General features: G+C 42.0%; 1 protein-coding gene across 2 annotated transcripts in view; it reads left to right on the top strand.

Annotated features, from left to right (window-relative positions):
* Positions 1 to 22,286, top strand: part of FHDC1 (FH2 domain containing 1) — a 50,010-nt gene extending 27,724 nt beyond the window's left edge. For both annotated transcript variants that reach the window (XM_053403088.1, XM_053403089.1), the window contains exons 5-12: positions 4,155 to 4,240; positions 4,329 to 4,429; positions 7,446 to 7,516; positions 7,642 to 7,749; positions 8,694 to 8,764; positions 10,468 to 10,585; positions 13,776 to 13,940; positions 17,960 to 22,286. In XM_053403088.1, the coding sequence (XP_053259063.1) occupies positions 4,155 to 4,240; positions 4,329 to 4,429; positions 7,446 to 7,516; positions 7,642 to 7,749; positions 8,694 to 8,764; positions 10,468 to 10,585; positions 13,776 to 13,940; positions 17,960 to 19,984 (2,745 nt within the window). In that variant the 3' untranslated portion in view covers positions 19,985 to 22,286. The remainder of the gene's footprint in view (positions 1 to 4,154; positions 4,241 to 4,328; positions 4,430 to 7,445; positions 7,517 to 7,641; positions 7,750 to 8,693; positions 8,765 to 10,467; positions 10,586 to 13,775; positions 13,941 to 17,959) is intronic.
* Positions 22,287 to 25,519: the final 3,233 nt, after the last annotated feature.

The following is a 25,519-nucleotide window of genomic DNA, read 5'->3' as shown; positions in this document are numbered from 1 at the left end:
ACAAGCTTAGGTTCAGGAAAGAGGCAGGGCCTTTTGAAGCTCAGGAAGTTGAAGATGAGGGCAGGGATGATTGCCAGAGGAAGGACGGACAGTTTCCATGGTGACTAAATTTATGGACTCCTGTTTACACCGTTTCACTTAGTTTACATTGTTAAAGAATTCAACTTTCATTGATTCAGAGTTGAACAATGTATCACCCTGTTTACAGGTCCCAGCCCTTGAAATATTTCCTTTGCATAGTGTTCCCTGCCAAAGTATCTATCTATCCATCAGTAGCAAATGGCTCATTAGAAAGCAATAGGCTACTGAAGTTCTTCTCTCGAGCAGTTATTCCTTATTGTACCTGCTCAGCTAGAAAGTGCATATTTCTTATTTGTCAGAGGCTTGTGACATTTGGAGCAAAGTTCTTAAGCAATGTTCAATCGTTGGGTTGTCTTTTAAAAAGATGTACGAAAACTGAAATGCAAATAGGTTGGGGGAAGGAAAAATAGAAATCAAGCATGAAGATACAGAAGTGACAAGTGGCTTGTGTTGTGTTAAATAATACATCATTTACTTTGTAATATTTTTTCGAGGGGGAATGAAATATTCACACCAGTTGCATTGTTGTATACGCAAAATAACACCAAATCATGAATGTGCAAAACTGTTTTTGGGCCAAATCTGTACTTAATAGCATAGAAATACCTTCCCTGTAGCAAGATCTACTGTATGCAAAAACTATATAGGTAGGACTTGCTTCATTCTTTTTCATTCAGTTGCTGCCCACCTCCCAGGCTGACAACTGATAATATATGTGATATCCAACTCATAATTCTTATACTAAGGAAATGGGTTCCATTCATCTCTTTAGAAGAGTTCCAGTCTCTTAAATGGGTGGTGGACATTGCATATTTTCAAAGACCCCGTTCATAAACCACCCTTGTTTTATAGATTGCCACCAGATAGATTCTTCTCTGCATTTGGATATTTGCGTTATCTGTTTCCATAGTCTCAGTGGAGGGGGAAACAGCAGGAATCCAAACAACCCATGTGAGCAGCATCACTGTGTTACTGACCTTGTGAGGGAGCCAGACATTTAAGTCTATAAAAATAATGGTAATTGAACAAAGGGAAGCTTTGCTCCAATGTTCTCCATGTTTTAAAACAGGCTTGGTCAAACTTGGCCCTCCAGCTGTTTTGGGAATACAACTCCCACCATCCCTAGCTAACAGGACCAGTGGTCAGGGGATGATGGGAATTGTAGTCCCAAAACATCTGGAGAGCCAAGTTTGGCCATGCCTGTTTTAAAACATTTGGATATAGATAGGATTTGTTTAAGTAGCTCTTGGGCACATCCCAGATCTAAAAACAAACATTGGGGCTCAGTTTTTGAATGTGTACAATACAGAGGGTCTTTGAACATGTGCAGAATGCTTTTGCCTTCACAATACCTAATCACACCAATGTATCTCCACCCCGCCCCCTTGTCCCGTTACAAATCTGGGATTTAGTTTATGGATCCATACAGTAAAGGGTGCAACTTCTTGCCATGAAGTTGCCATGAAATCAGAACCAGGTGTGCAAAAGGGTGAGGGTACGATGGGATGATAGAAGCTGTTCACCTCCATTTCTGCCTAAACAAGCCTATTAACTTCACGCCTTATGAAATATGCCTGCCCTGATAAAGCATAGCCAGTTAACGTTGCATTTGTATTTTGCCTACCCTTGTCTTCAGCGTGGGTGCCTTTTTAAAAAAGTACTTTATGAGTACTGAAGCCATCTGTACACCCACAGCTTCCACAATCAGTGTCTATGAAGGATTCAAGGAGCACTAAACAAATACATAACAGATATTACGATCATTAATTTGCATACTAAGTAGGAGTGCTTCAATTATCTTTGCAGCAAAGCCATTATTAACTTTTTAAAGAGGTTTTTAAAATTCTTACAGGTTTGCTTTAGGTGTTGCAAGTTTAGAAGTATGTAAAAGTTTGATTTTAATTTTTTTTAAGTAAACTATTTTCCTCTTCATGTTCTATTAATCTACCCACAAATTGTAAAGTATGTAGGCTCACGGTTTCCAAAAGTAATGTAGATACCATATCCTTGTCTGAGTAAAGGCCAAGAATGTGTGAAATTGTCCCCCTAAAGGAGAAAGGGAGGGAGGCAGAAATGAGACACAACTTGTTTTTGATAATTTCCACGGTAATGTGTTGGCAGGCTGTCTCGTGCTGTCTTGTAGCGCTCAGTACTATTAACTGCCAGGTGTGTTTGCCTTATGCCAGTTTTGTGACAACATGGAGATTGATCTCGTGGTCCTCTGCATGCCTGATACCTGTCAGACAAAACATTTCAATGATAAGCAGTCAAATGAACACATTTAATGCTTGTGGAAACCTCTGCTTTTCCTAGCAATGCACTTATTCATTGATGCTTTCTGCTGCCCCAAAGCAATATTTTGCATTCAGGCAAAGTCTGAATCGAGCCCATGTTTGAAACAGAGGCGTGTGTGAGTGACAGTTAAATTTAGTGGGGGGGAAATGTACCAGGCTCCTATCATTTTTATATTTCATCACCTGCTGAAAACGTTGGTTTTGCCCAAATTTCCTAGATAATTAACTGGATTCAGTGTTGTTCGTTTGTTCTGTGTTTTATTATTTTATGATTTAAATATTTTTTATTGTACATTGCCATGAGATTTGTTTTGAGCTGATGGCTTAAAAATACTCTTATACAGTGGTACCTCGGCTTACATATGCTTCAGGTTACATACGCTTCAGGTTACACACTCTGCTAACCCAGAAATAGTGCTTCAGATTAAGAACTTTGCTTCAGGATAAGAACAGAAATTGTGCTCTGGCAGCGCAGCAGCAGGAGGCCCCATTAGCTAAAGTGGTGCTTCAGGTTAAGAACAGTTTCAGGTTAAGAACGGACCTCCAGAACAAATTAAGTACTTAACCCAAGGTACCACTGTAAACAAATAAACAGTTGAACAACTCTTTGCCCCCTTGTTAGTTCTAACCACAGAGAAAACTGGGTCATTTTTCTAGAGTCTGGCTTGTTTGACAATTACATTTTCAAAAAAGTATGGTTGAAAGAAGAGCAGGTTTATCAGACACAGTTCAGCCCTGCAGGGAGCCAGACACACCAGGAGCTATGTAGGAGCAGCTGGGAAGGTTTGCTGTGATACAGTCTCCAGACAAGGACTGCTTGCTACCCATACACCCTGCCTGAGCACACAGCAGCTCAAGGGCTCATAACTCACAATTCCATTTTTCCCTGATAAGGAGCAAATGGTGCACTACAGCTCAGCAGTTGGCATGTGGGGAGAGGGGCTCTGCAAAGTTCCTGTCATCAGTTGGCAATAGTGTGGGTCCTGGGAAGCCTTTGTCCTGCCTTTCCTTTATGAAGTGCAGGCATAGGCAAACTCAGCCCTCCAGATGTTTTGGGACTACAACTCCCATCATCCCTGACCACTGGTCCTGTTAGCTAGGGATGATGGGAGTTGTAGTCCCAAAACATCTGGAGGGCCAAGTTTGCCTGTGCCTGGTGAAGTGCCTTGCTATGAAAGGTAGTATAAAAACATTTAAATAAATAAATGTGGGGGCAAAAGAAAGTGTCAGCTTGTTTTAGTAAATACATTTCAGGCATGGTGGCATACTTCCTAGATGTAGGCTATCAAGCTTTGCCAAAAAGAAAGCAAGAAACAGAAACAAAAAACCCCACCCCACCTCTAAATGTTTGTATTAAACAAAGTGTCTTGGGCTTGAACTAGATTTAACAGCAGACAAAGGGCCCTTGTTAGAAACAGCAGCCCAGTGTCCTATCTCTCTCCCCAATAAATGTTAGCAGCAGAAAATGAATGAGACGGTGTTGTGCTGAGATATCCTGCTCCTGCAATAAAAATAGTAGACAGACAGGTGAATCTAGGGAAGAGAAACTTAAAGGACAATGGCAAACCCGATGTTACTTGGTAATATATGCATGGACATTGCTTTTGATGTGGCTATCTGCCATAAGATCTAGTCCTAGCGCCAAAAGCAATTTTTAAAATCATGGTGAGCTCTTAAATCTCAGTTCATTCTTTAACATTGGTTTGAGCAGTGACCAGTTTGATTCTTATCAACCTCTTATCAACCTCTTGTCTCTCTCTCACCCCCCCCCATTCCTAGGTAAAGAAATTAAAGGATTTCAATGGAGACCTATCAAAACTGTGTCAAGCAGATTCTTTTATGTACCTACTAATCCAGGTGCCAAAGTAAGGAAACGCTAAGCCCTTTTCTATTCACTATAAATTCTCTCTCACTTGTATACCAGTTCTAAATCTTAGTTTGTTTGTTTTTCAGCTATTCACTGCGACTTGAAGCCATGGTGTTAAAAAAAGAATTCTCTCCATCTTGTACTTCTCTTCAGAAAGACATGACAATTATAAGAATGGCTACAAAGGGTAATTAAACATGCTGCAGCATGCATTAGGCACTTGTTTTTCTTAGCAGGTTAATCAACTTAACTAGAGAGATGAGATCTGGAATTTCAGGTACCTATTAGCTATTTAAAGGAAGCTAGCCAGCTCTGACACATTCCACAAAGGTGCGTGTGTGTTATCAGTCTGATACGTGTCTCAAAATTCTTAACTTTGATCACAAGGCCACATTATTGAAGTCATTTCCCCACTTGTTTGTACTGATGATACTCCTTTCCTGTATATGAAATAACTTGCAGTATTTTCTCATTTGTGGAGTAGTGGCATCCATTCTGGTAATTTTCAGCTGGGACCCCTCATACGGCCAAAACACGTGTCCGTTTTTTTCACTTTATATTTCTATGGTTGTAATGCTGTCATTGTGATCCACCTTGAATCAGGTTGTGATCAAATCAAAGACTATGGTTTGATTTTGGTTTACAAATTTCAGCTTGTATTTAACCATGGTTTCTCATCACACCTGATCTTGCATTCCTGGCATAACCCTGGTTCATTTCCATGCCCTGCCCTAGATGCCCACCTGGCTACAGAGCAGTTACAATTAGGCAAAACAAGCCACGGTTACTTGCTCATCTACAAGACTGATCCTGGTTTGTACTGCAAACCACTGTTAAAATAAACCATAGGTTAGTATCCTATATGAACGAAGCCAATAAAGCCTTGAGAAGTTCTCCTTACCATTACTCCAGTCCCTACACTGCATTTCTCATCACCATTTCAGGTTGGCAGGTGTGCGCACTCAGGCTTGAATCTGCTTTTAAGAGCTATAAGGTCATTGATCGCTACCCACTTGCCTAGTGCACAGAGAAGTGTTCTGGCTTTAAGGGGTAATGGCTTTATGGTAAGCGCTTGAAAATGAGGAGGGAAGCATCAGCATGGACTTGACTGTACATAGAAAATGCACACTATTTCAATACGTTAAGAATTGCATATAGGTTAATTATTCCGGTAGTTGTTGTTGTTGTTTAGTCGTGTCCAACTCTTCGTGACCCCTTGGACCAGAAGACGCCAGGCACTCCTGTCTTCCACTGCCTCCTGCAGTTTGGTCAAACTCATGCTGGTAGCTTCGAGAACACTATCCAACCATCTCGTCCTCTGTCGTCCCCTTCTCCTTCTGCCCTCAATCTTTCCCAGCATCAGGGTCTTTTCCAGGGAGTCTTCTCTTCTCATGATGTGGCCAAAGTATTGGAGCCTCAGCTTCAGGATCTGTCCTTCCAGTGAGCACTCAGGGCTGATTTCCTTAAGAATGGATAGGTTTGATCTTGCAGTTCATGGGACTCTCAAGAGTCTCCTCCAGCACCATAATTCAAAAGCATCAGTTCTTTGGCAATCAACCTTCTTTATGGTCCAGCTCTCACTTCCATACATCACTACTGGGAAAACCATAGCTTTAGCTATGCGGACCTTTGTCGGCAAGGTGGTGTGTCTGCTTTTTAAGATGCTGTCTAGGTTTGTCATTGCTTTTCTCCCAAGAAGCAGGCGTCTTTTAATTTCGTGACTGCTGTCACCTTCTGCCAGTGATCATGGAGCCCAAGAAAGTAAAATCTCTCACTGCCTCCATTTCTTCCCCTTCTGTTTGCCAGGAGGTGATGGGACCAGTGGCCATGATCTTCGTTTTTTTGATGTTGAGCTTCAGACCATATTTTGCGCTCTCCTCTTTCACCCTCATTAAAAGGTTCTTTAATTCCTCCTCACTTTCTGCCATCAAGGTTGTGTCATCTGCATATCTGAGATTGTTGATATTTCTTCCGGCAATCTTAATTCCGGCTAGGGATTCATCCAGTACTATTTCTGATACATTTTATTTCTTGCTGGTCAGTGGTTTAATTGTGGTTTTTAAAAAACTATTTTGTAGTGTTTATTATGATGGTTAACTTTCCTAGGCTCTCCCAAGAGGAAGGGTGGGATCTAAGAAAAATAAATCATACTATATTTGTAGCTTTGTTTAAACACTTCATACATCCAAATTAGCATTTTGCAGTTCATGAACTGACCCAGAAACTGCAGCGTTTACTCAAACAGACCATTCTAAGTTCCTGTTTCATTTTCTTGCTTCCTCCCACATACTCCTTATAATGTATGAATTTAATTGTGGCCTGGGTACATAAGCATTGGTTACAGGAAAACCTTTGGCCTTTAGGTCACATCTATTGAACAAGAATAACAGTGGCCTCTTTCAGAAATGTGCAAATTAATAAGTTGAGGAATAAAAAGTGCTTGTAGGCTGACAATGATTTGTTGGCTTCCAATGCAGCACACTAGGTTAATCAGTATATTGAAAGAACTGTGACTCCCCAAGATGATGTTGGACTACATCTCTCATGCTCCCTGACTGTTGACCATGCTAGTTGGGGCTGATGGGAGTTGTAGTCCAGCAACATTTGGAGGGTTACAGGTTAGTTGCCCCTTGACTGACAGTCTTGGTGATACTCAATAGACAAAACTGCTTGTATATTTTGCCTCTTCAGATTTCTTAGATTACTTGCCCTTCTTTTATTGGTAAGCGAGTGACTGAAAACACTTTACAGTTCTATGATTCTATTCCTAACTGTTGAGCTGGAAGAGACCATGTGAGCCATCCAGCCCAAACCTCTGCAATGCTGTAATCTTTTGCCCAACATGGGTCTCGATCCCACGACCTTGAAATTAAGAGTCTCATGCTTTGCTGACTTAACTATTCCATAAATAATGTCAAGCACCTTACCAGGTTTGTACATCACTGTTAAGTGAACAGGCAATCTGGTCAGACTCTTTGCAGAGTTGGTTCCAAAATAGTGTGCCAGTCAGCGTGAGGCTTGGCAGTAGGGCTTTGGCTTTTCCCTTGCCTTGCTTGGGAACTTTCCTTTAATCGCCCTCCAAAAAAATAATAATAATGCCTGGTTTGACTGCAATTTTTCTGGAGCAATAAAATCTTTCTTGGATGCCATTTGAAAACAGCCCATGGATTCAGAACCTTATGTTGTTGTTGTTGTTTTTGCAGAGCTAATGTGCTGTGAAGAGTTACATTCCATATTGCACTTGGTCCTTCAGGCTGGGAATATTATGAATGCAGTAAGTGGACAAGCTTCATTTGGGGGCATTGGGGGGAGAGGGTCAGAATTTACAGTATTGCAGATTGACATCTTGTACCTCTTCTGTCTGTCTTTTCCATCACCCCTCCCTTCTCCACTCCTTAGGGAGGATATGCTGGCAATGCAGTTGGCTTTAAGCTATCCTCATTACTCAAGTTGGCAGATACAAAAGCAAACAAGCCTGGGATGAATCTGCTTCATTTTGTTGCTTTGGTATGTAAATAACAATCATTTCCAAGATAGCAGGCTGCAGAAATCTAAGCAGCAGGGGGAGGTGATTGATAGGCGCGGGGCGGGGGGGGGGGATGCATGCCACAGAATTTAAGAGCAACATTTAATTTTTATGGTTATTGTTAAGCTCTTTGCAGGTTTCATTAATTTATTATTGCAATGCTAAAATGTGCAGAGTAAGCATGCAGTTAAAAGTCTTGGAACAAGCACTTTCTGGGTATTGTATTTTAAATTCCCAATTCTAGATTGTCCTGTCTACCTAGCTATGCCAATCTTAAACTGTTGTTTGTGAAGAAGCTACCTCATCTGATAGATTACTTGCTGATAATACTTCAGGGTGTGTGCGATTCTCATAAGATTTAAGAGGAGGGCAATACCCTCGTATTTCTTTTGAAACTGGTTGCATAGATTAAGATTTTCCTTACATGTATATAATTGTCAATTTGCAATTAGTTTAACCTTGATGGTGATTATAGTTAATCTTTGCCTAGTTTGTTCTAAGTCTTAGCATTAGTTTCTGTGACTTTGTGAATATCCCTGTGCAAATAGGTTTAACAGCTAATCTGAAGGCGCCAGGGGAGGGGGACAGAGAAAAGAGGGGATATTAGGTGAAGATTAAGCAGGAAATATTGTATTAGATTGCATACATGGCATTAGTACACTGCTTTTGCCTAATAGCTCTCCTTAGTGCACCTGGGTTGAATTCACTGAAGGATTACTAATTCTCAGGCTCTCTAAAATAGAAAATGTCTTTTTTACCTTGTTTAATTAGATCCTTCCTAGCCTTCTAAAAGAGAGTCTTCTAAAACAAACACAGCAGATTTAAAACAGAAACCTCTTTGGCTGCACTTCCAAAAAGACCTCTAAGTTTATGTACTGTTTCAGCATGGGAGTGGAATTTTATGGGGTCATCTTGTTTGTTTTAGGAAGCCCAAAAGAAGGATAGAGGTCTTCTGGCCTTTTCAGACAAACTACAGCACGTTCAGGAGGCAGCCAGGTAAGCAAGAAAACTGAGAACGTTGACTGGGAACTTTTTTCTTTGTGAAGCACTTCAATACATGCACAAAGTTTTGGCGTGAAAACTGAGATCTTAACAAGTGTTTACTGTAGACTCTGTGGTTTCATTTTCACTGTGGATAGAACGATGCCTGAAGCATGCCTTCATGTTTAGAGGTTTTCTGAGTTTATCTTTAAGGGCTTTTCAGAAGGACTGCTAACTCGTTCAAGGTTATTGGTCTCCACATAATTTTGTTGATAGAACAACTGATTAGAGTTAAGTATTGGTATTACAGGGGATTATTTGGTGATTTAACAACTTTCCTCAACTGACCTAGGTAGGGTAACTCTCTTGGGGAAGAATTATCCCTGTGGTTTGGTGACAAATCCTTAAAAAATCCGGCAAGCAGAAAACCAAACTTCAAAGTCAAGTTATGTAAGGTTGAGCAGAAATAGTGTAGTTGTTTATTTTTTTTAAACTGAGAGCTGATAACAATTTGCAGGGAACTAATGAACTGAGAACAACAATTGGTTCTCTTTTTAATTGATAGTGAGTTATAATGTGGTTGTTAAGAAAACATACATGTTTCCCGTTCCTTTTCTTCTCTCATCACCAGATGGGGAGCTCTGTTACGGAGGTGATGAGACAAGTGACTAGAGCTTCTTAAAGCACCTGATAGGCAACCTGTGACCCCAGAGGCCACATGCAACCATGCCTACTAAGCTGTCACATTCTTCCATCCCATTAGAATTCCTCCCTTATTTTTCCTGGCTTCTTAAAGTGTTTTCTCACTTTCTGTGTAGGTTTACAACAAGGAGCAATACTCTATTTGATTAACATTTTGTTCCCGTCTTTTAATTTTTCTCTGGTTGGGGGGGGGGGAACACTCCAACCCTACCCCACCAGTCAAGCTGTCTGAGAGCATATTGGTATGCTTCTGCCATGCGTGTGCAAAAAACGCTAATGTTAGAAAAGAATTAACTTCCACTTGCCCATCAGAACAGTAGCTGTATTGGTCTGTTACACCGTACTAAAAAAACCACTCTGTAGATCCAAAATTACCCGTCAAAACAAAAAGGTTGCTGCTAAATAGGGTTGGGATTCTAATCTAAGGTGAAAAGGGAAGCAAATTCTGGATTAGTTCATCCATAACACTTTACTCTCTGGTTCTGCCCGCCATTGGTCTGTGTCTTCTGACAGATTCCCAAGGGAATATTGCCCTCAAGAAAAAAGAAACATTGTGCACTCAGCCCCTGCCTTAAAACTTAGTTAAGTTTCTGTGATGATGTACCAAGAATGGACAGGGCTGCACAGAACAGGAGTTGTAACATTGCAGATGTTCCACCACTGTTACGACTCCTTGGGTGCCCAAGCTCTGTGACTCGGGAATCCCAGGCTCTTTTAATTTAGTGACAGGTAGTCTGGGGAAATATTTTGCCCTTTGGTCAGAGTCCATTACTGAAACTTCTTGATGAAATTGCTTTGGCATAAAACCTTGATCACTGAAAATAATGGGAGGGGAAATTATTAGGTCATATCTTCTACTGTGGGAAGATTTGCTAAACTGGCAGGTCCAGTTTGTTCACCTCGTGTTATGACACTTGCTGTCATGTGTGTGTTTTTAATTAGTTAGGTAGTCAGCACTTATTGGTGGGTAACTCTTCTCTCTAAAATTGCTTTCAATTACAACTCTTTCCTTGCAGAATATCTCTTGAAAGTATAGAAGCAGAGCTCCATTCACTCTCAGTCAAAACAAAGTCTCTTAAGGATAATATTCGGCGGGACTCTGAACTGTTTCACCAGATGGAAGGCTTCCTCCAGGTTTGTTGGGAGATTTCTGCCACTTCAGTTCCTTCTTATGTCCATATTCTGCACCCTTGGTGAATTTCACTAATGTCCTTAACTGTAATATTTAGTCTAGGAGTGCCCTGCCACAGTGTTTTATACTACTGGTAAGCATTTCAAGGGAGCCTTTTTACAGAGAAGAATGCTGAGTGGGGGGGGGGCAATCAGGCTTAGGCAGCTGCCATCAATAGGTAAGGTAAAGGGACCCCTGACCATTAGGTCCAGTCGTGACCACTTTGGGGTTGCGGCGCTCATCTCGCTTTATTGGCCGAGGGAGCCAGCATACAGTCATGTGGCCAGCATGACTAAGCCGCTTCTGGCGAACCAGAGCAGCACACGGAAACGCCGTTTACGTTCCCACCAGAGCGGTACCTATTTATCTAATTGCACTTTGACGTGCTTTCGAACTGCTAGGTTGGCAGGAGCCGGGACCGAGCAATGGAAGCTCACCCCGTCACGGGGATTCGAACTGCTGACCTCCTGATCAGCAAGCCATAGGCTCTGTGGTTTAGACCACAGCTGCAATTTTATCTGCTACTTTGAAGAGCAAGGATACATTGCATCTTAAATTAGGTGGCGCTAAACTGCATTTCAGTAATGCTTCTGAACTAAATTATTGATTTTATATTTTGCTTGTGAAGAAGTAAAGATTTTAAAATCATTTTTCCCTCTAGCAGACACCCCTCCTATTTGCTGCCTTTATCCCTGGGTTTGTTGTTTTTGGAGGGGGTAGCTTTATTTTAATTTGACGTGTTTGGATATCCATTGCAAACAATTCCACAAAAGCTTCAGTTTAAATACTGGTAGTCTGCAGGGAAGATGCTGATGTCATCCAGTGAATTGCACAACTTGGCTTTCCAGCTTGGCTTTCCTGGGTATGCATCCTGAGAACCCCAGCTTTTTGTAAAGAGGAACAAGTTTGTAGCTCTCCCAGTTTTGTAGGGAAACTTAAAGATTTTGGCTGCTTTCTGACCCCTTCCCATAGACCTTTTTGCTTCTTGTGAAATGCTTGGTGGAGACGTTAAAGGAGATGAGAAACAGTCTCATTTGTCTCTGTACATGAGTACAATAGTAGTTGGAGGAACACTTCACCAGCGGCAATGTCTCATAGAATATGTGCCTAGCACATCAGATTTGATTGGTTTATAGCTCCCAAATTTTTAAATAATTTGCATCGTTCTCTTTCTATGGAACTTTGATTTCTGAATTTCAGGAAAGCATAGTACCATGTTTTTGTTTTGTTTTTGGGTTGTTGTTTTTAAACCAATGAGGTTATTTTATGAGTGGCTGAAAACACCTGTAGGAAACAGCATTTGCTCGTACTGTTTTCTAGCAATAGCTGCTAAAACTGTAGAAAGGGCTGGCATTGCACTAAACAGAAGCAACCACGTTTTTTTTCAAAAACCCTTCAACTGTAGCTGAAGGTGGGGACCTGCAAATCTTGCTCTCAATGGCTGGGTGTGAGAGAGAGCTTAATTCTGGTTTCTTGCCTTACCCCTGATTTAAGATTCTGAGTATGCAGTGAAATCATGGCTCAGCTTGCTAAGCAAAGCTCATTCCCTGGTGGGTATGCTTGGAGAGATAATAGCAAGACCTGCTTGTCATGTTGCTTGCTGGCAGGCAGACGGGAGAATCTGGAATGCTGCTTTAGCCCTGGTTTGCTTGGAGCAGATGTATAAGCATGGTTAGCACAAACCAGAGTCTACAAACCCAGTTCAAACAGTAATTTCATAACCTGTTTTTGTGTTCACACTTTAGATATTCAGGTGCAATTTATTTATTGCTCCGGAGAACTTTAGATTCTGTGCTGCACATTTCCTATAGTTGCCACTATATAGGTTCCCATGTGCTGCTCAGCATGTTTGTTACCATATCTGAACAATTGTATTCTGCCCCATTGCTATTAAATTTGCTGTATTAGACCATGTTTGGAATCTCTTTAGCATCCATGTTTTTTGTTTTAAACATCAGGAGTAATTCCAAATGAATCGCTCTTCATTTTACAAGGTTCACCTTATATAACACTTCCTAAAAATGGTGGGTGAGTAACCTGATTTAAAATTTGGCTTCTCCCATCCTTGTGAATAAGGTACTAATATGAAAGGTGGAGCCAATTTTCCACGTCGCTCCTTTAGCTTATCTCAATAAATACCTTGTTGAGTGACACTCATTTTTTTCTTTTTGGATGGCTGACAAAGCGAAGATTATCTACCCTTCTGAAGGCAACATTTACATGCTCCCCATTTGCAAACCCTTGGGCTCCCCATTTGATTTCTTGCTTTGTAAGGGAAACCACCGAGAAAACAAAGATTAGTACATTTCTGGCACTGGCTTCATTGTTAAATAATGCTCTTTTATTAGATGAGTAAAGGTTTCTGCAAGTACCTGTGTGCATGCTTGTTATGAACAAAGGGGGATAGGAAAACAACAAGTTAATCTTCTTAAAATCCATGGATGCAACATCTTATCTTGATGAAACAAATGTTGCTTGAACAGTGTTTGTCAAATCTCAAACTGGATTTGAGTTTCAAACTAAGTGTTCCTATAGGCAAATTCTCACGATGTTTAAAAGGCAGGTATAAGGCTGAGTTCTTGCAAGCTGTCTAAAAATGTGTTGTGCTGGAATTTTAGTGTCCATATAAAAACATAATATAAGCTTGCTGGATCAGTCTGGCATCCTGTTCTCACATTGACCGACCAAATGCTTGTGGGAAGTAGGGTTGCCACCTTTGGTTGGGCAAAATAAGGGACATATCATTTTCCTAAATGGATATCATAAATACAACCGGAGAGCAAGAGTTTGAGCTGACTCACCACCACCATTGCAAGGAAGGCCTTTCCAGCATTTTAGGTGCTCTGCTGCACTCCGGACGCTGTGCTGAGTATGCTCAGTGAATTCTTTTTCTTCCAATCTTTTCTACCTTTCGTTTATTATTTGTTTATTCACTATTGCTTCTAATAAACTGGTCTTGAAGGTTTCAAAAAACCTGTTCGGCCAGTGGAAGAAAAGGTATATATGTTCATCTAGGGCAGCAAAGCTTCAGCCAAACAGCTCCAAACACTATAGTCCTGTAATCTCGAGCCAGTTGACATTAATCCTAGACTTTAACAGATGCTAAAACTGGTCAGTCTCTGGATCTAATTTGTATTTTGGTTTTATTTTAAGTTTGCTGTAAAAGAGATAAAAGAGCTGGAGCGCTGGAAACGGGAACTGCTGAAGGAATCACACGCCCTTATGGACTTCTTATGCGAAGATAAAGAAACCATGAAACTGGAAGAGTGTTTTCAGATATTTAGGGATTTTTGTCTTAGGTTCAGCAAAGCCGTTAAGGTAAGAAGAACGTCTCTACAAAACTGTGAGGGTAGTATTCAGCTCAGTTGTACTTGGCTTTTTGAAATTAACACATCTAACTTAATCATGCCGATTGACTTTAAAAAATTTATTCTGAGTAAAGCTTTGTTGAATATTACCTGAAATATCCACGGACTTTTATGTAACTAAGCTACATTACTGTTGGATGATTTTAATAGTGGTAATCCTTCATATGATATGTAAGGTTACCAGATTTTTTTTCCAGTGAATCCGGGGACACTTTTCAACTTCAGTGGATTTTGTATGGGGACTGATTTGTAAATCCAGGGACTGTCCCCGGGAAATGGGGGCGTCTGGTAACTTTAATATAATGGAACAAAGTTGTGTGTGTTGTAGGACACCTGTTGCAACAATGGCTTCTTCCAACCTCAAACCAACATTTTGTTACAGAAAAGATTTTATTAAGCTATAGCTATTTAAATTTCATTGTTTGCTGGGCACAGTTTAGGATTATTTTAATTTACTTACTTATTAAATTTGTATAGTGCTTTAGATCTCTGCAAGCAAATCCCCACAATGCTTTTTCTTGGTTTGTATTATCATTAATGGGTGAGGGGGAAAGGGCATTATCAGGTCCATTGTCTTGTGTAGTCCATTGTCTTGTAGCCCAGTTTTTTTGGGTGGGAGCAAAGACACCACCAGCCATTGTCTAGAGATAAAACTGCAGGTGGCCACATGACTGGCCTCTGTGCCCGAGGCATGCAAACACTGCAATCTTTCCTGTGCTTTTTTAAAATGACAATAGGCAAAGTACCTGGAGTCATATATGTATACTGAAGAGCATTTGGCTCCTTTTGATCCAAAAGGTCATGCATCTGTGGCCTTGAACTGTTGAACAGCAGTGTAAGCAGGTGCACTCAGTGTACGTTTTTTAGTATGCAGCAGGTGTTGATTCTCAGAATAAAAATGCTGCTAACTGGATGAAGAGAGTGGTGTGTGCCATTTTATGTTTCAGCTCTGGGGCATCCATGAGAGAGAGAAGTATTAAATGGGAGGGGGTATCCATTAGAGTTTGGAACATATGGCAGTAGGAAACCTGGGTTGCAATTCCTACTCCTCCATGGTCCTTCTTGTATGCTTTTGGTAAGCCTCTGGGTGGAATTGAATGTTAGTCTTTCGCAGAGTACACCCATTGAAATGAATGAAGCCAGGTTAATCATGATTCTACAATTCTATGTTTATTAACTTCAGTTGGTCTACTCTGGGTAGGACTAGCATTGAACACCTCCCATTGGGCAGGAGTCACCTAACAAACCCCATCATCAAAAACTGTGGTGGACTTTGGGCTTTAAGATTTCAGCAGCATCCTGTGTGGCACCAAAATTTGGTGCCCCCCACCTCTTGCCTTCCATTGTCCATTGTTGTTGTGGCACCCTCTCATCTTGACACCCACTGCAGGCAGACTGTTCACACTCCCCTAAATCCGCCTGTGGCAGAAGTCCCGGGCTGCAACAGTATTGCAACAGATCCAGGGGTGCTCAGGAGGCTAAACCCAAACCTAACCATTATTCCTTGATTTATTGATTTACATAGAAAACAGGGGAAATCCTTTATCTGTTGGGTCAATTTGCACATATGTACTAGTTGTGTGAGCAAAACATATTTGGCTGTAAGCTGCCCAGAGTGGCTGGGGAAACCCAGCCAGATGGGAGGGGTATAAATAAAGTAGTAGTAGTTGTTATATTTGGTACTGAAGAACTGACCTGGATTCCTGTCTTCAGAATGTTCATCAGGCAATGCCCACATGCTTTCAAACCTATTGTCACATGGCCTAGAAACCTTATACTGAATTTGACTTTCCTTGCCAAATTCTGAGCTTGCTCAGAAATTGAATTTAACCATAGTGGGGTGTCAGGCGGTGAGGTGGTTGCTCACGAGTAAGCAGGCAGGTCTCTGACCTGTCTTTAGCAGGTTTTTATTTGTGCAAACTATTTACAGTGCAGGACCAGAAAGTTCATGTCCGTCTCAATCACTTGCAGATTCCGGGAGTGGCCCCTTCCAGTTCCCGCCCCCCCCAGCATAAGAACTTAGACACCCCAAATCTCCGCCTTCCCTCCTTGTGTTTCACCCCTCTGCGTAAACTGGGCGACGAAAATGGCATGCCTGTTTCCTGGCCGGCCGGGGCTAGGTGAGGCGCTTGGGCTCTCAGTCGCATCTGTGAGCCCTCACCTCACTCAGCTTTCCCATTCCCCCTCTGCTCCACTGGAGGTGTGGCTTTCCCCACCGTTGAACAAGGAGCTGCTCCTCAGAAGCGTGGGCGGCTCTCTGTATTCCCATGCCTCCCTCCCCTGTTCCGATGGCAGCCCCCTGACATGGGGGACATACTGTTTTGCAATCATAGTCCTAAACTAATCAATTGCTGAAGCTTGGATGGGGGCATAGTTGCTCTGAAAGGAGAGTTAAGGAGTGTAGAAGGCTGCTTGCAGAAGGTCCCGCATTCAATGACTGGTGCTTCCAGTTTTTAAAAAAAGAATAGGGTAGATGGTGGCAGGAAAGATCTCTCCCTGAAAACCTGGAGAGCTACTGCCACTCAAGTCACTTCCAGAGTGAGCTTCTTAACTGCTCATCCTAATTTGTTTACTGGGAGGTTTGAAGGCATTGGCTACAGATTGAGCACTCATTCTGATTTGATTGTGGGAAGGTTAGAGGATGTCAACTTCAAGCATTATCCCATACTTTTCTTGCATTTCCCCATCAAGGTCCTTATAGCAAAAAGTAATATTTTAGGGAGGGGGATTGCTGTGCAGGAGCACCCAATCAACCTGAATTGTGCAACCTGAATTTTCTGGTGTGTGATTGAACCTGACCTTAAAATCAAACTGTCTGGAAGAAGCCTCAGATGAGACAATAAGCAAGGAACTGGCATGTATGCTGCCCATATGCTATTTAGATCAGTCCAGTGGCCTCTTCTCAGTGATTGTCCAAATGGTGCTGAAAAATTGCCACTCTTAGGAACCACCCCTTCAACCAGTAGTTGAAGTGGGAAGTAGGTAGAGTATTGCAAGCCTTGGAGGATATTGGACATGCCCCATCTCTTCTGATGTTGCAATGCTCCAGTTGCCTCCCTCTTCAGCTACTATAGCTTTAGGAAGCAGAGGTTCCTAAAGGCTTTCCTTGCTATTCTGTTGGGAGCTGGTACCTCAAAATAGCATTTCTGAAAGGAGCAGCTCTCTATTTGCCACTGCTCAGCAGCTTCCTAATCAGTTGACCTGGAGGGAAGGAGGAGATCACAGTGGGGAATTTTAAACATCTCCTTCTCCCATGGAAGTGTGTGCCTGGGAAAGGAGCTGCATCCCTTGTCTAAAAAGATGCACAGTCTGACCAAGTATGAGACAGCTTCACATGCTCCACTTGTAAGTGTTCCAAAACCACAAAATGTTTAGTTTGTTTTAGTGCTTTTAGGTTGCATACATTCATGTATGAGCAAAGGTTTAGAGTTTCCTGTTCAAGAAAGAGCAAGAAACATCATGTCATAGGCACCTTTGCCCTTTAAATAAACAACAACTTCTTATTTGAGAGAACACTTTGAGAGTAGAAGTAATAAATATCCAAGAATTTATCCTTCTGTATTCAATATACCATGCTTGTGAAAGTTTAACCTGACCAAGAATTTTATTACATTTACCTGGCTGACCTACATTATGGGTTTTTTTGGTTTTGTTTTTTAATTGGAGGCTTACTTAAGCAGTACCATTTAACTAGGATTCAGAACACTATTCATATTAAGTTGAATTGCAAAGAAAGCTGCAGGATAATGTACCTGAGCATGAAAAGCAAGTATGTCATAACATCTTCACCAGCCAGGCCTAAATAGATGCTATTGGGGGAGGGAGTGTTTTCCTGCTTTAACTGGTTGTCATAGTAATTTGTACTCAAGAACCAAACTCAAATGACAGGGAAGAACATGAAAAATGTAAAAATGTTAAATTTAAAATTTTTGAATTCCTTTCCCCCGCCCCTTTTCTCTTTCTAAACAGGAAAACAAGGAAAGAGAGGCCCAAGAACTTCAACAGCAACAGCGATTAAAGGAGTTGGAGCTAAAACGCCGATCCTGGGTTGCCGGGGATCTTGGAGCTTTTGGCAGGAGCAGCAGTGAAAATGATGTTGGGATGTTGACAAAGAGAGGACTTGAAGAATTTCTGCCCTTCTTGCAGCAGAGACCGCAAAGTCCTTCTTACAGAAATGTCAGCACCAGGCGTTCCCGGCATTCCCTGGGAGTCACTGCAGACAGAGAGCTGTTGAGTTTCCTGGAGACCTCAAAGGGTGAGGATCCAAACAAGTCCAACAGCCTTCCTCGTGAGCATGCAGGTCAAGCAAGACCCAGCGTGGCCTGGACTGAATCTAGAGAGCCTGGAGATCTTGGTTTAACCAACTTGCACTTGCACCAGGCACCGGAAGAAGGCGTGGAGTGCAGCTACTTCCAGTTGCCCCCATCTCATTCTGATCACATGGTAAGCCTCGAGGACGATAGCACTGCCCATGCTAATCTCTACAGCGACCAAGAGAGTGCTGACAATGACAAGTATAGATTCGATGTGCCTTGTACGAAAGCCACAGATGCAGCCCCCTGGGACTTGTCCCTTGAAGAAGATGAACATGTTCCAGGGCTGCTGAAGCTTGACCCCCATGAACCAGATGATGTGGAGGACCTATCTGCAGTTCATTTTGAGGCTGATGTGAGAGGTTTGGAGACTCTGGGTGACTCAAGCTTATACACTCCTGGCATAGTAGCTCCTCCTGTACCAGCCTTCAGAAAATCAAAAGCTGACCATGCAGCCAAAGTAGCAGGTCATGCCCCTGAAGCTCTGGAACCAGGCAGTGATAGCCCCACATCCTCAGATGGTAGTGTTTCAGGAAATAAGGCACATGGACCAATGTTCTGTGTATCTGAGACTTCTGACTGTTCTTTGATGTTTGATCTGCCAGAAGGAAATGATCCAAGGCTCGGGGGCAACAACCAAGTGAACAGCAAAGACGGTGCTATTGCCCCTTTTAGGAATGATCTTCAGGCTGGTGGTGATGCCGTTTTGGGCCTGAACTCGCTTTCTGCTGATAAGAATGACTCCGGCAGCAAGTCAGGTCTCCCAAAGGAAAAACCTGTGAGAAGCAAAGATGCAGCGGGGCCAAAGAGAAATTCTCTGAAAGATAAATCTTCAAGTGCTGCAAAACCCAGCAGTGGTCCTCTCAACCCCCCCAGACCGTCAGTCAGAACGCTGAATTCTTCGGAGAATGCAAGTATGAGAAAAGTAGTGCCCATTTCCAGATCAACTAAAGCAGCACCCCCGAGCTGTACCAAAAAGCCAGATCCTAAGCCAGCACCCAGAGACACCGGTGCACCTGAAGCACGACTCACGCGTCGCAACTCCATCCGGGGCAACTCTGCAGAGGCATCGCCAAAACCTCAGTACAGGCAGAGCACATCTGTAGAGGAGCCGAAATTCCAGAGGGGGACGGCAGCTTCAAGTAGCGGCCATTTTGAGAGAGAGCCGCTCCAGCACAAGGGCTCTTTCAAAAAGCCAAGCTCCAAACCAGTCAGGTATGTCCCCAAGTCGAAGAATGACGAGACAAAGATGTGCCGCTCTTTGACCAAACCCCCATCCCCTACCGAAGCCAGCAAAAGCACAACGGCCCCTGTCCCCAAGACACCAGCTCCAGTTCCGAGCTTTGCAAGGAATACAGTGGCCTCTTCCTCAAAATGCACCAAGGTGGATTTGCCAGTCCCTTCCAAAGCTCCAGCCCTCACAAGGTCTCTGTCTCAGAGGCTTCCTAGGATGAAGATGACAACAGCCTCTGACGATTCTTATCCAAGGGAAAGTGGTGGAGGCACGCTCAAGCGAGCAAATAGTGCTAGGTTTATCAAAAGGAACACTGACAATGGTGACCTTCTAAGTGTTAAAGCGGAGCCCGTGCTAAAGGAACAAATGATAATGGAAAAGTCAACATCCTTCAAATGTAAAGATGGAAATCAGACTACAATAGGGAAACTGCTGAATCACTTTTGAAAATAAAGGGTGTGTGTAGTGTTTGGCAATACAGAATGTGAAAACCAGCTCTTTTAAACACTGCATTTTCCTGCTGTGTGAAATAACCCCAAATGTTAACGTATTAATAATACCAAATGCAAACTAAAGGTACATTGTGTGGATCCTGCTGTATGTCTGAACTGAATGTATTGACCATTACTGTGATGGAATTGCTGTAACAAAGTTCCTTTGCTTTTGGGAGATAGTACCTCTACATGAATTTTACACGCTAAAGGAATGCATCTGTTTAATGAAAAGGAAAGGAAAACAGAGCTAGGGATTATGGCCAGTTGTATGAACACTGCTTTTCTGAAAATGCCGTCCTGAATTCTTTTTTGGGGAAGTATGGAAAGCAGATGTGGATCGCTTTAATTCATTGGGTCCAAGAAAAAAAAGTGTCTGTTGCTGGGTCCATTGCTGGCAATTGGACACAAAGAACCTCTGGCCTATGATAGGATCAAACAGGATATTGCTGTGTTGTGGGGGGGGGAGCGTTGGTTGTAATATCATCTGAGGGATTTGCAGCATGTCTTAAATTGTATGTGTGTCTGTAGGAAGGAGGGGAAACTCTGCTGGGCAGAAGGTTTATTCTCCAAGAGTGTGGCAAAACTGCCTTGCATGTACAAATAGAATAGTCAATGGAATGACTGGTGCTGGAATTAGTAGGATTAGCCTGAAGGTTGTGACTTTCAGAAACCACAAGTAGTAGCTGGGGGGAAATGGCTACAGGTGACTTGCCTTGTGTCAGTTAACATGCAAACTTGCCAGCTTTTGGCATATACAAAAGTGCCATATTTATATTACACATCACAGATACTACGAGGGCTACAACCTCTAGCGGAGCACTTTTCCTGCCAATTCTCATTCCCATTCATTTTTAACTACTGTCGGGTGACTTTAAAATGCTGCTATGGCTCTTATGGGGAAGAGCCTTTGATTTCCCTGCTGCCTATTTTCTTTTATCAAAATGACCAGCTGGCCCAAAACATGCAGGTTCCTTCTTTGCGTGACAAAAAGCTCCAGCCCACCCCCCAATTTTTGGTAAATTAAGCTTATTTTGCTCAGGATGCAGATTTTAACACTACTTTTTAAACTTCACTTTTTGATAAGCTTTGTTTTTATATATAAAAAAGACTCTAGTTCACTGCAAAAAAAATGACATCAGGTCAGACTAAGATACAGAGAATGAGGAAAAACTTGTCACTACGAGTTCTGCCTTCCCTTTGGTCCCTTTCCAGATACATATATGTAGGTGGGGAAACTGGCTGTTGCTGCTCAGCCTATGTAATTAAATAGTTGCTATCCAAGTTATCTATGAAAACCCTTTTTATTAAAAATACCCATGCAATGGAAATAGTTGGACAGATGACTTTGAGCTGGTCATCCCTCCCCATTAGCCCTCCCCACTTTTTCTTCCTTCCTTCACCTAATACAAAGTGTAATCAGTCACAACAAGACACTTGCACTGATGTGACAATTGAATCTTGAGGGTTGAGTCCCTCCATTGATGGGAAAATCTTTGATCTAGCAGATGCTTCCACTAGCAGAAGGAAGACCATTCTCTCTTCCTTCTGCAGCCCCCTGTCCGATTCCCATCTGCTCAAGGGAGTGGGGGAACTTCAGGAGTGATGTGGTAGATGTCTGCAGGAGAAAGGAGAGATTTGCTAAAATAAACTCCCTACAGTTCAGTTCATGGAGCCTCCGTTGGCTCAGACTCTTTCGTCAGCAGAGAGGCACCATGCTGAACTTGACTCAACCAACCAATTCTACCATTTCAGTTCATGGCCTTACATTTTTATTTTTATTTCTTTGTCCCATTATAGAAATAGTTTTCAGGAACTCCTCAGAAAGTATGCCAGAATGTCACCAAGTGTGCTACTGGGCCCTCTCAAACAAGACACCATCTCAGTGTGAATGTTGACTTGGGCTCCCTCTTTATAGTAAAGGTGCTTGGAAGGAATCCTTGTTGTTGGTTTTATAAGCTTCTTGGGTACTCCTCCCTCCATGGTTTGAATGCAGTAATCTGTCCATTTGGCGCTACCTGTATCTTTTTGTGTGCTCATCTGCAAAAGCAGGTGTTGGATTTTTTTTATTACCTTTTGATGGTAGTAAGCTTGAAAAGAGAAAATAATTTAAATGTTACATGTTCGGAAACTGTAAGTAAATTTCTATATAAGAAGTATCTGTAAAAATGAACTGGATGTATTTAATGGACCATTTATACATTTCTGAGTTTATCTTGCTAGTTTAATAAAGTTCCCATTTATGGGGGTTTGTGCTATATGTTTCCATTATTCCATTGTAATTTTGATTAATGTTTGAGGCTCACATTGGAGCAGATCATGCTTAATTTGGTGTCCCTGGAAGGAAATGAATGCATTTTGAATAAGGTCTAAAATGCTGGGTTGAGAACATGTTTCTTTTCAATGGTTAAGCCTTTCTGAAACTAAATGAGACGTGCTGGAAATGGATCTTGAATGCCTATCACCCTCATCCGAGGAACACAGAAGGAATCCTGTTGCATTAGATCCTAGTCCATGCCTCAGCCAACCAGCTGCATATAGGAGGTCCACAAACTCAACATGAGGGCATTAGTCCTCTCATGTTGTTGCTCCCCAGCAACAGGTATTCAGAGTCCTGAAGCCTCTGGTCCTAGATGTAGCATATATCATGAGTTCTGGCAAAGGCTTATGGGAGTTGTAGTCCAAGACATCTCTGGGGGGGCACCAGATTGGGGACGGCTGCTTTAGAATACGAAGATCTAAGATCTAAGATCAGATAGCAACTGTGGTCAAGTGAGACCTTTTTGAATGTGAATGCACATCCTTTGACTCTTTCAGTTCGCACACTTCTAATAAGATATATTATTTAATTCATGTCCTTGTTTTGCTGTCAAGGATTGGCAGTGGAGGGTAGAAAAAATGGATCTCTGTGTGTTGTGTAGCCAGCTCTACAGTCCCCCCAGAATTCTTTGGGGGGAAGTCATGTGCTTTGAATGTATGGTGTGCATGTGAGGTAGAGATTTAGCAAGGATACTAGAAGCAGCTGGGCCTTGCTAACTGGAGAATTTGAACACACCTGAGTGGATAACTCTTTAAAGGCATGGCTCTATTTATTTCGATTAAAAGACACGGCTGCAAAAGCATGATATGTTAACTGCCAATTGTCATTTAAAAAAGGGGTAGGTGGATTTAAAATAACGTTGGGTGGAAAGCCTCCTCCCCGTTGATAGTGCCTGTATGCCAAGAAGCCCAAAGTTATTCTATATTAAACAAACCTGTAACAAAGGACTTGAGGTGAAAGGTCTACATGTGGCGGGACTACAGCATCCGGCCGTGATACAGAAAAGACAACAATGAAAGATCATGAACCCTGGACATGCAGCCAAAGTTAAAACCTTTCCCAGCCACTCAAGAGAATATTAACCATGTCTATCACACCTAGTGCTATTTTTATTTGGTCTCGTATTCTTTCTCTCATATCTGGGGATAACCAATATTGAGGGTTTATATAAAGCGGATACTCATTGCCAGTTCCTTTTCTCAGGAGATGTATATGTTATATGGCCTGAATATCTTCAAACATCCCTGTCATGTGGACCTGTTCAATTCTGGATTTTGTATTCCTATGTGATTATAAATGTTGCTTTTCTACCTGTCGTGAGATCTATTGGCTTATATTCTACAGCTCGATGAATTGCCTCGGAACAATTCCTACTTGGCGCATTTCACTGCTATTCTTTTCAGACACTGGGGGCCTGAATAGGACTCTAGCAGGGCTGTTGCTGAAAAAGGCATGCCACAGTTTTAACAGAAAATGCCAGTTGTGTACAGATGAGTGTGTGTGTTTTAAACAAAAATTGGCCCTTCCCTAACCATGGGCAATCTTCTGTGAAATTAAGGCATGCTTTAAAAATACATCCCCAAAACAGTTGCAGAACATTTCATTATCAAACTGCTATCCTATTCTCTGTTGCACTTGCTGACAGTGTCAAAAAGAAAATTTCAAACACGACATCCATTGATCCTGAGAAACTAGCAAAGGAACTGCAAGCTGCAAAAATCCTCCCCCCACAACAGGATCACTTCCTTCTCTTTGTTACTCCTTCCTTGTGATTTGGATTGTGGATTTCAATGCAAAGATAACCATTAGCATAGTGAATTCCTGTTGGGAGGGTTCTTGCAGATGCAGAATCAGTTTGAACAGGGGGGTGGGGTGTTCAGAAGAGGGTAGGAATTGCATAATTTGTCAGCTGAAACTCCATAGTAAAGATAAAGAGTGTTGGAAAATTCCATCTTAATGTTGCTGCTTTGATAGGAGCAGGAGCAGCATTGCATATTCAACCTCTGTGTTTTTTCACAAGCTTCACATATTTCCCTTCCTTTCCTAAAGTTATGTGTTAAATACTCTGACCCATAAGCTAAGTCAAGAGGATCTTTTTAATTCAAATACCTTGCTGTCCAGCTGCAGCAGATTGGAAACACAAGCAAAACTGTAGACCACCTGAAGCAGATTACTATAATTGCAGCTAAGAGTTGACTATGTCAACAAAACAAAACAAAAAACTGCTGGTAGAATAGCTGTAACTTTGTCCAAAATGGGTTTGGTTCTCTCCTCCCCATGGCTGTGGAGTTTTATCACAGAAAGCAGCAGAAATAAGCTTTCAAGGTGAGTGTGTAGTATTCTATTAAAATAAAATAAAATTGTCATGTGTGCTGTATGTTGACCCACCTGTTTGCTAACACATTAGTTTGTTCTTAAATCCAGTGCACATTAGTTTGTTCTTAAATCCAGTTGCAGAATATGGCTCTTGTATTCACCCCATGCTGAGGAAATGGGGAAATTTGCATAGGGATTTCCTCTTCATAGTGAGAACTGTTGAAGCTACTCCTATGTTGCAGGGGAAATATGGGTGTCTGCTTGGGTAAGGAGCGGGAAAGAGCACTAATGTTAGCAGATACGTGACAGATACAAATAGCTATATTTTCCTAGTGGCAAAAAAGTTTATATCACAGCATTAGGGTGGATTGCAGTATTAAAAATACCATGTTAAAATAAGTTTAAAACAAATTGCAGTCGAGAATAGGATGGGTCCTAAAATACGTATTGCTAGTGTCAAAGACCAAAGAGGTACCATGTCTTCAGCATATGGTGGAAACTGACTACATAATAAGGTGCCAGACACACCTCTGTGGGGACGGAATTTCTGCCACAAATTCCTCTCCTGGGCCTCTCTTGGATCACCACCACCCACGAACATCTGAGGGCAGTGGAACAACTAAGGGGGCCCCTCTGCTAATCTTAAGACCTAAGAGACTCTGTGGGGAAGGAGGAAGTCCGTCAGATATTGGGGTCCTTTAGGGTTTTAAACACTAATCTGAGCATTTTGAATTTGGCCTAGAAGCCAGTGCTGTTTAGAAAGGGGGTAATATGAGTTATAAATGGAAACCCAGTCATTAATTTGGCTACTGCATTTTGGACCAGTTGAAGCTTCTGAGTTCTCTTCAAGGACAG

The sequence above is a fragment of the Podarcis raffonei genome, chromosome 9 (genome assembly GCF_027172205.1).
Source record: "Podarcis raffonei isolate rPodRaf1 chromosome 9, rPodRaf1.pri, whole genome shotgun sequence".
NCBI lineage: Eukaryota > Metazoa > Chordata > Lepidosauria > Squamata > Lacertidae > Podarcis > Podarcis raffonei.
The sequence above is the reverse complement of the archived record's forward strand: the minus strand, read 5'-3'. Positions and strand labels throughout refer to the sequence as shown.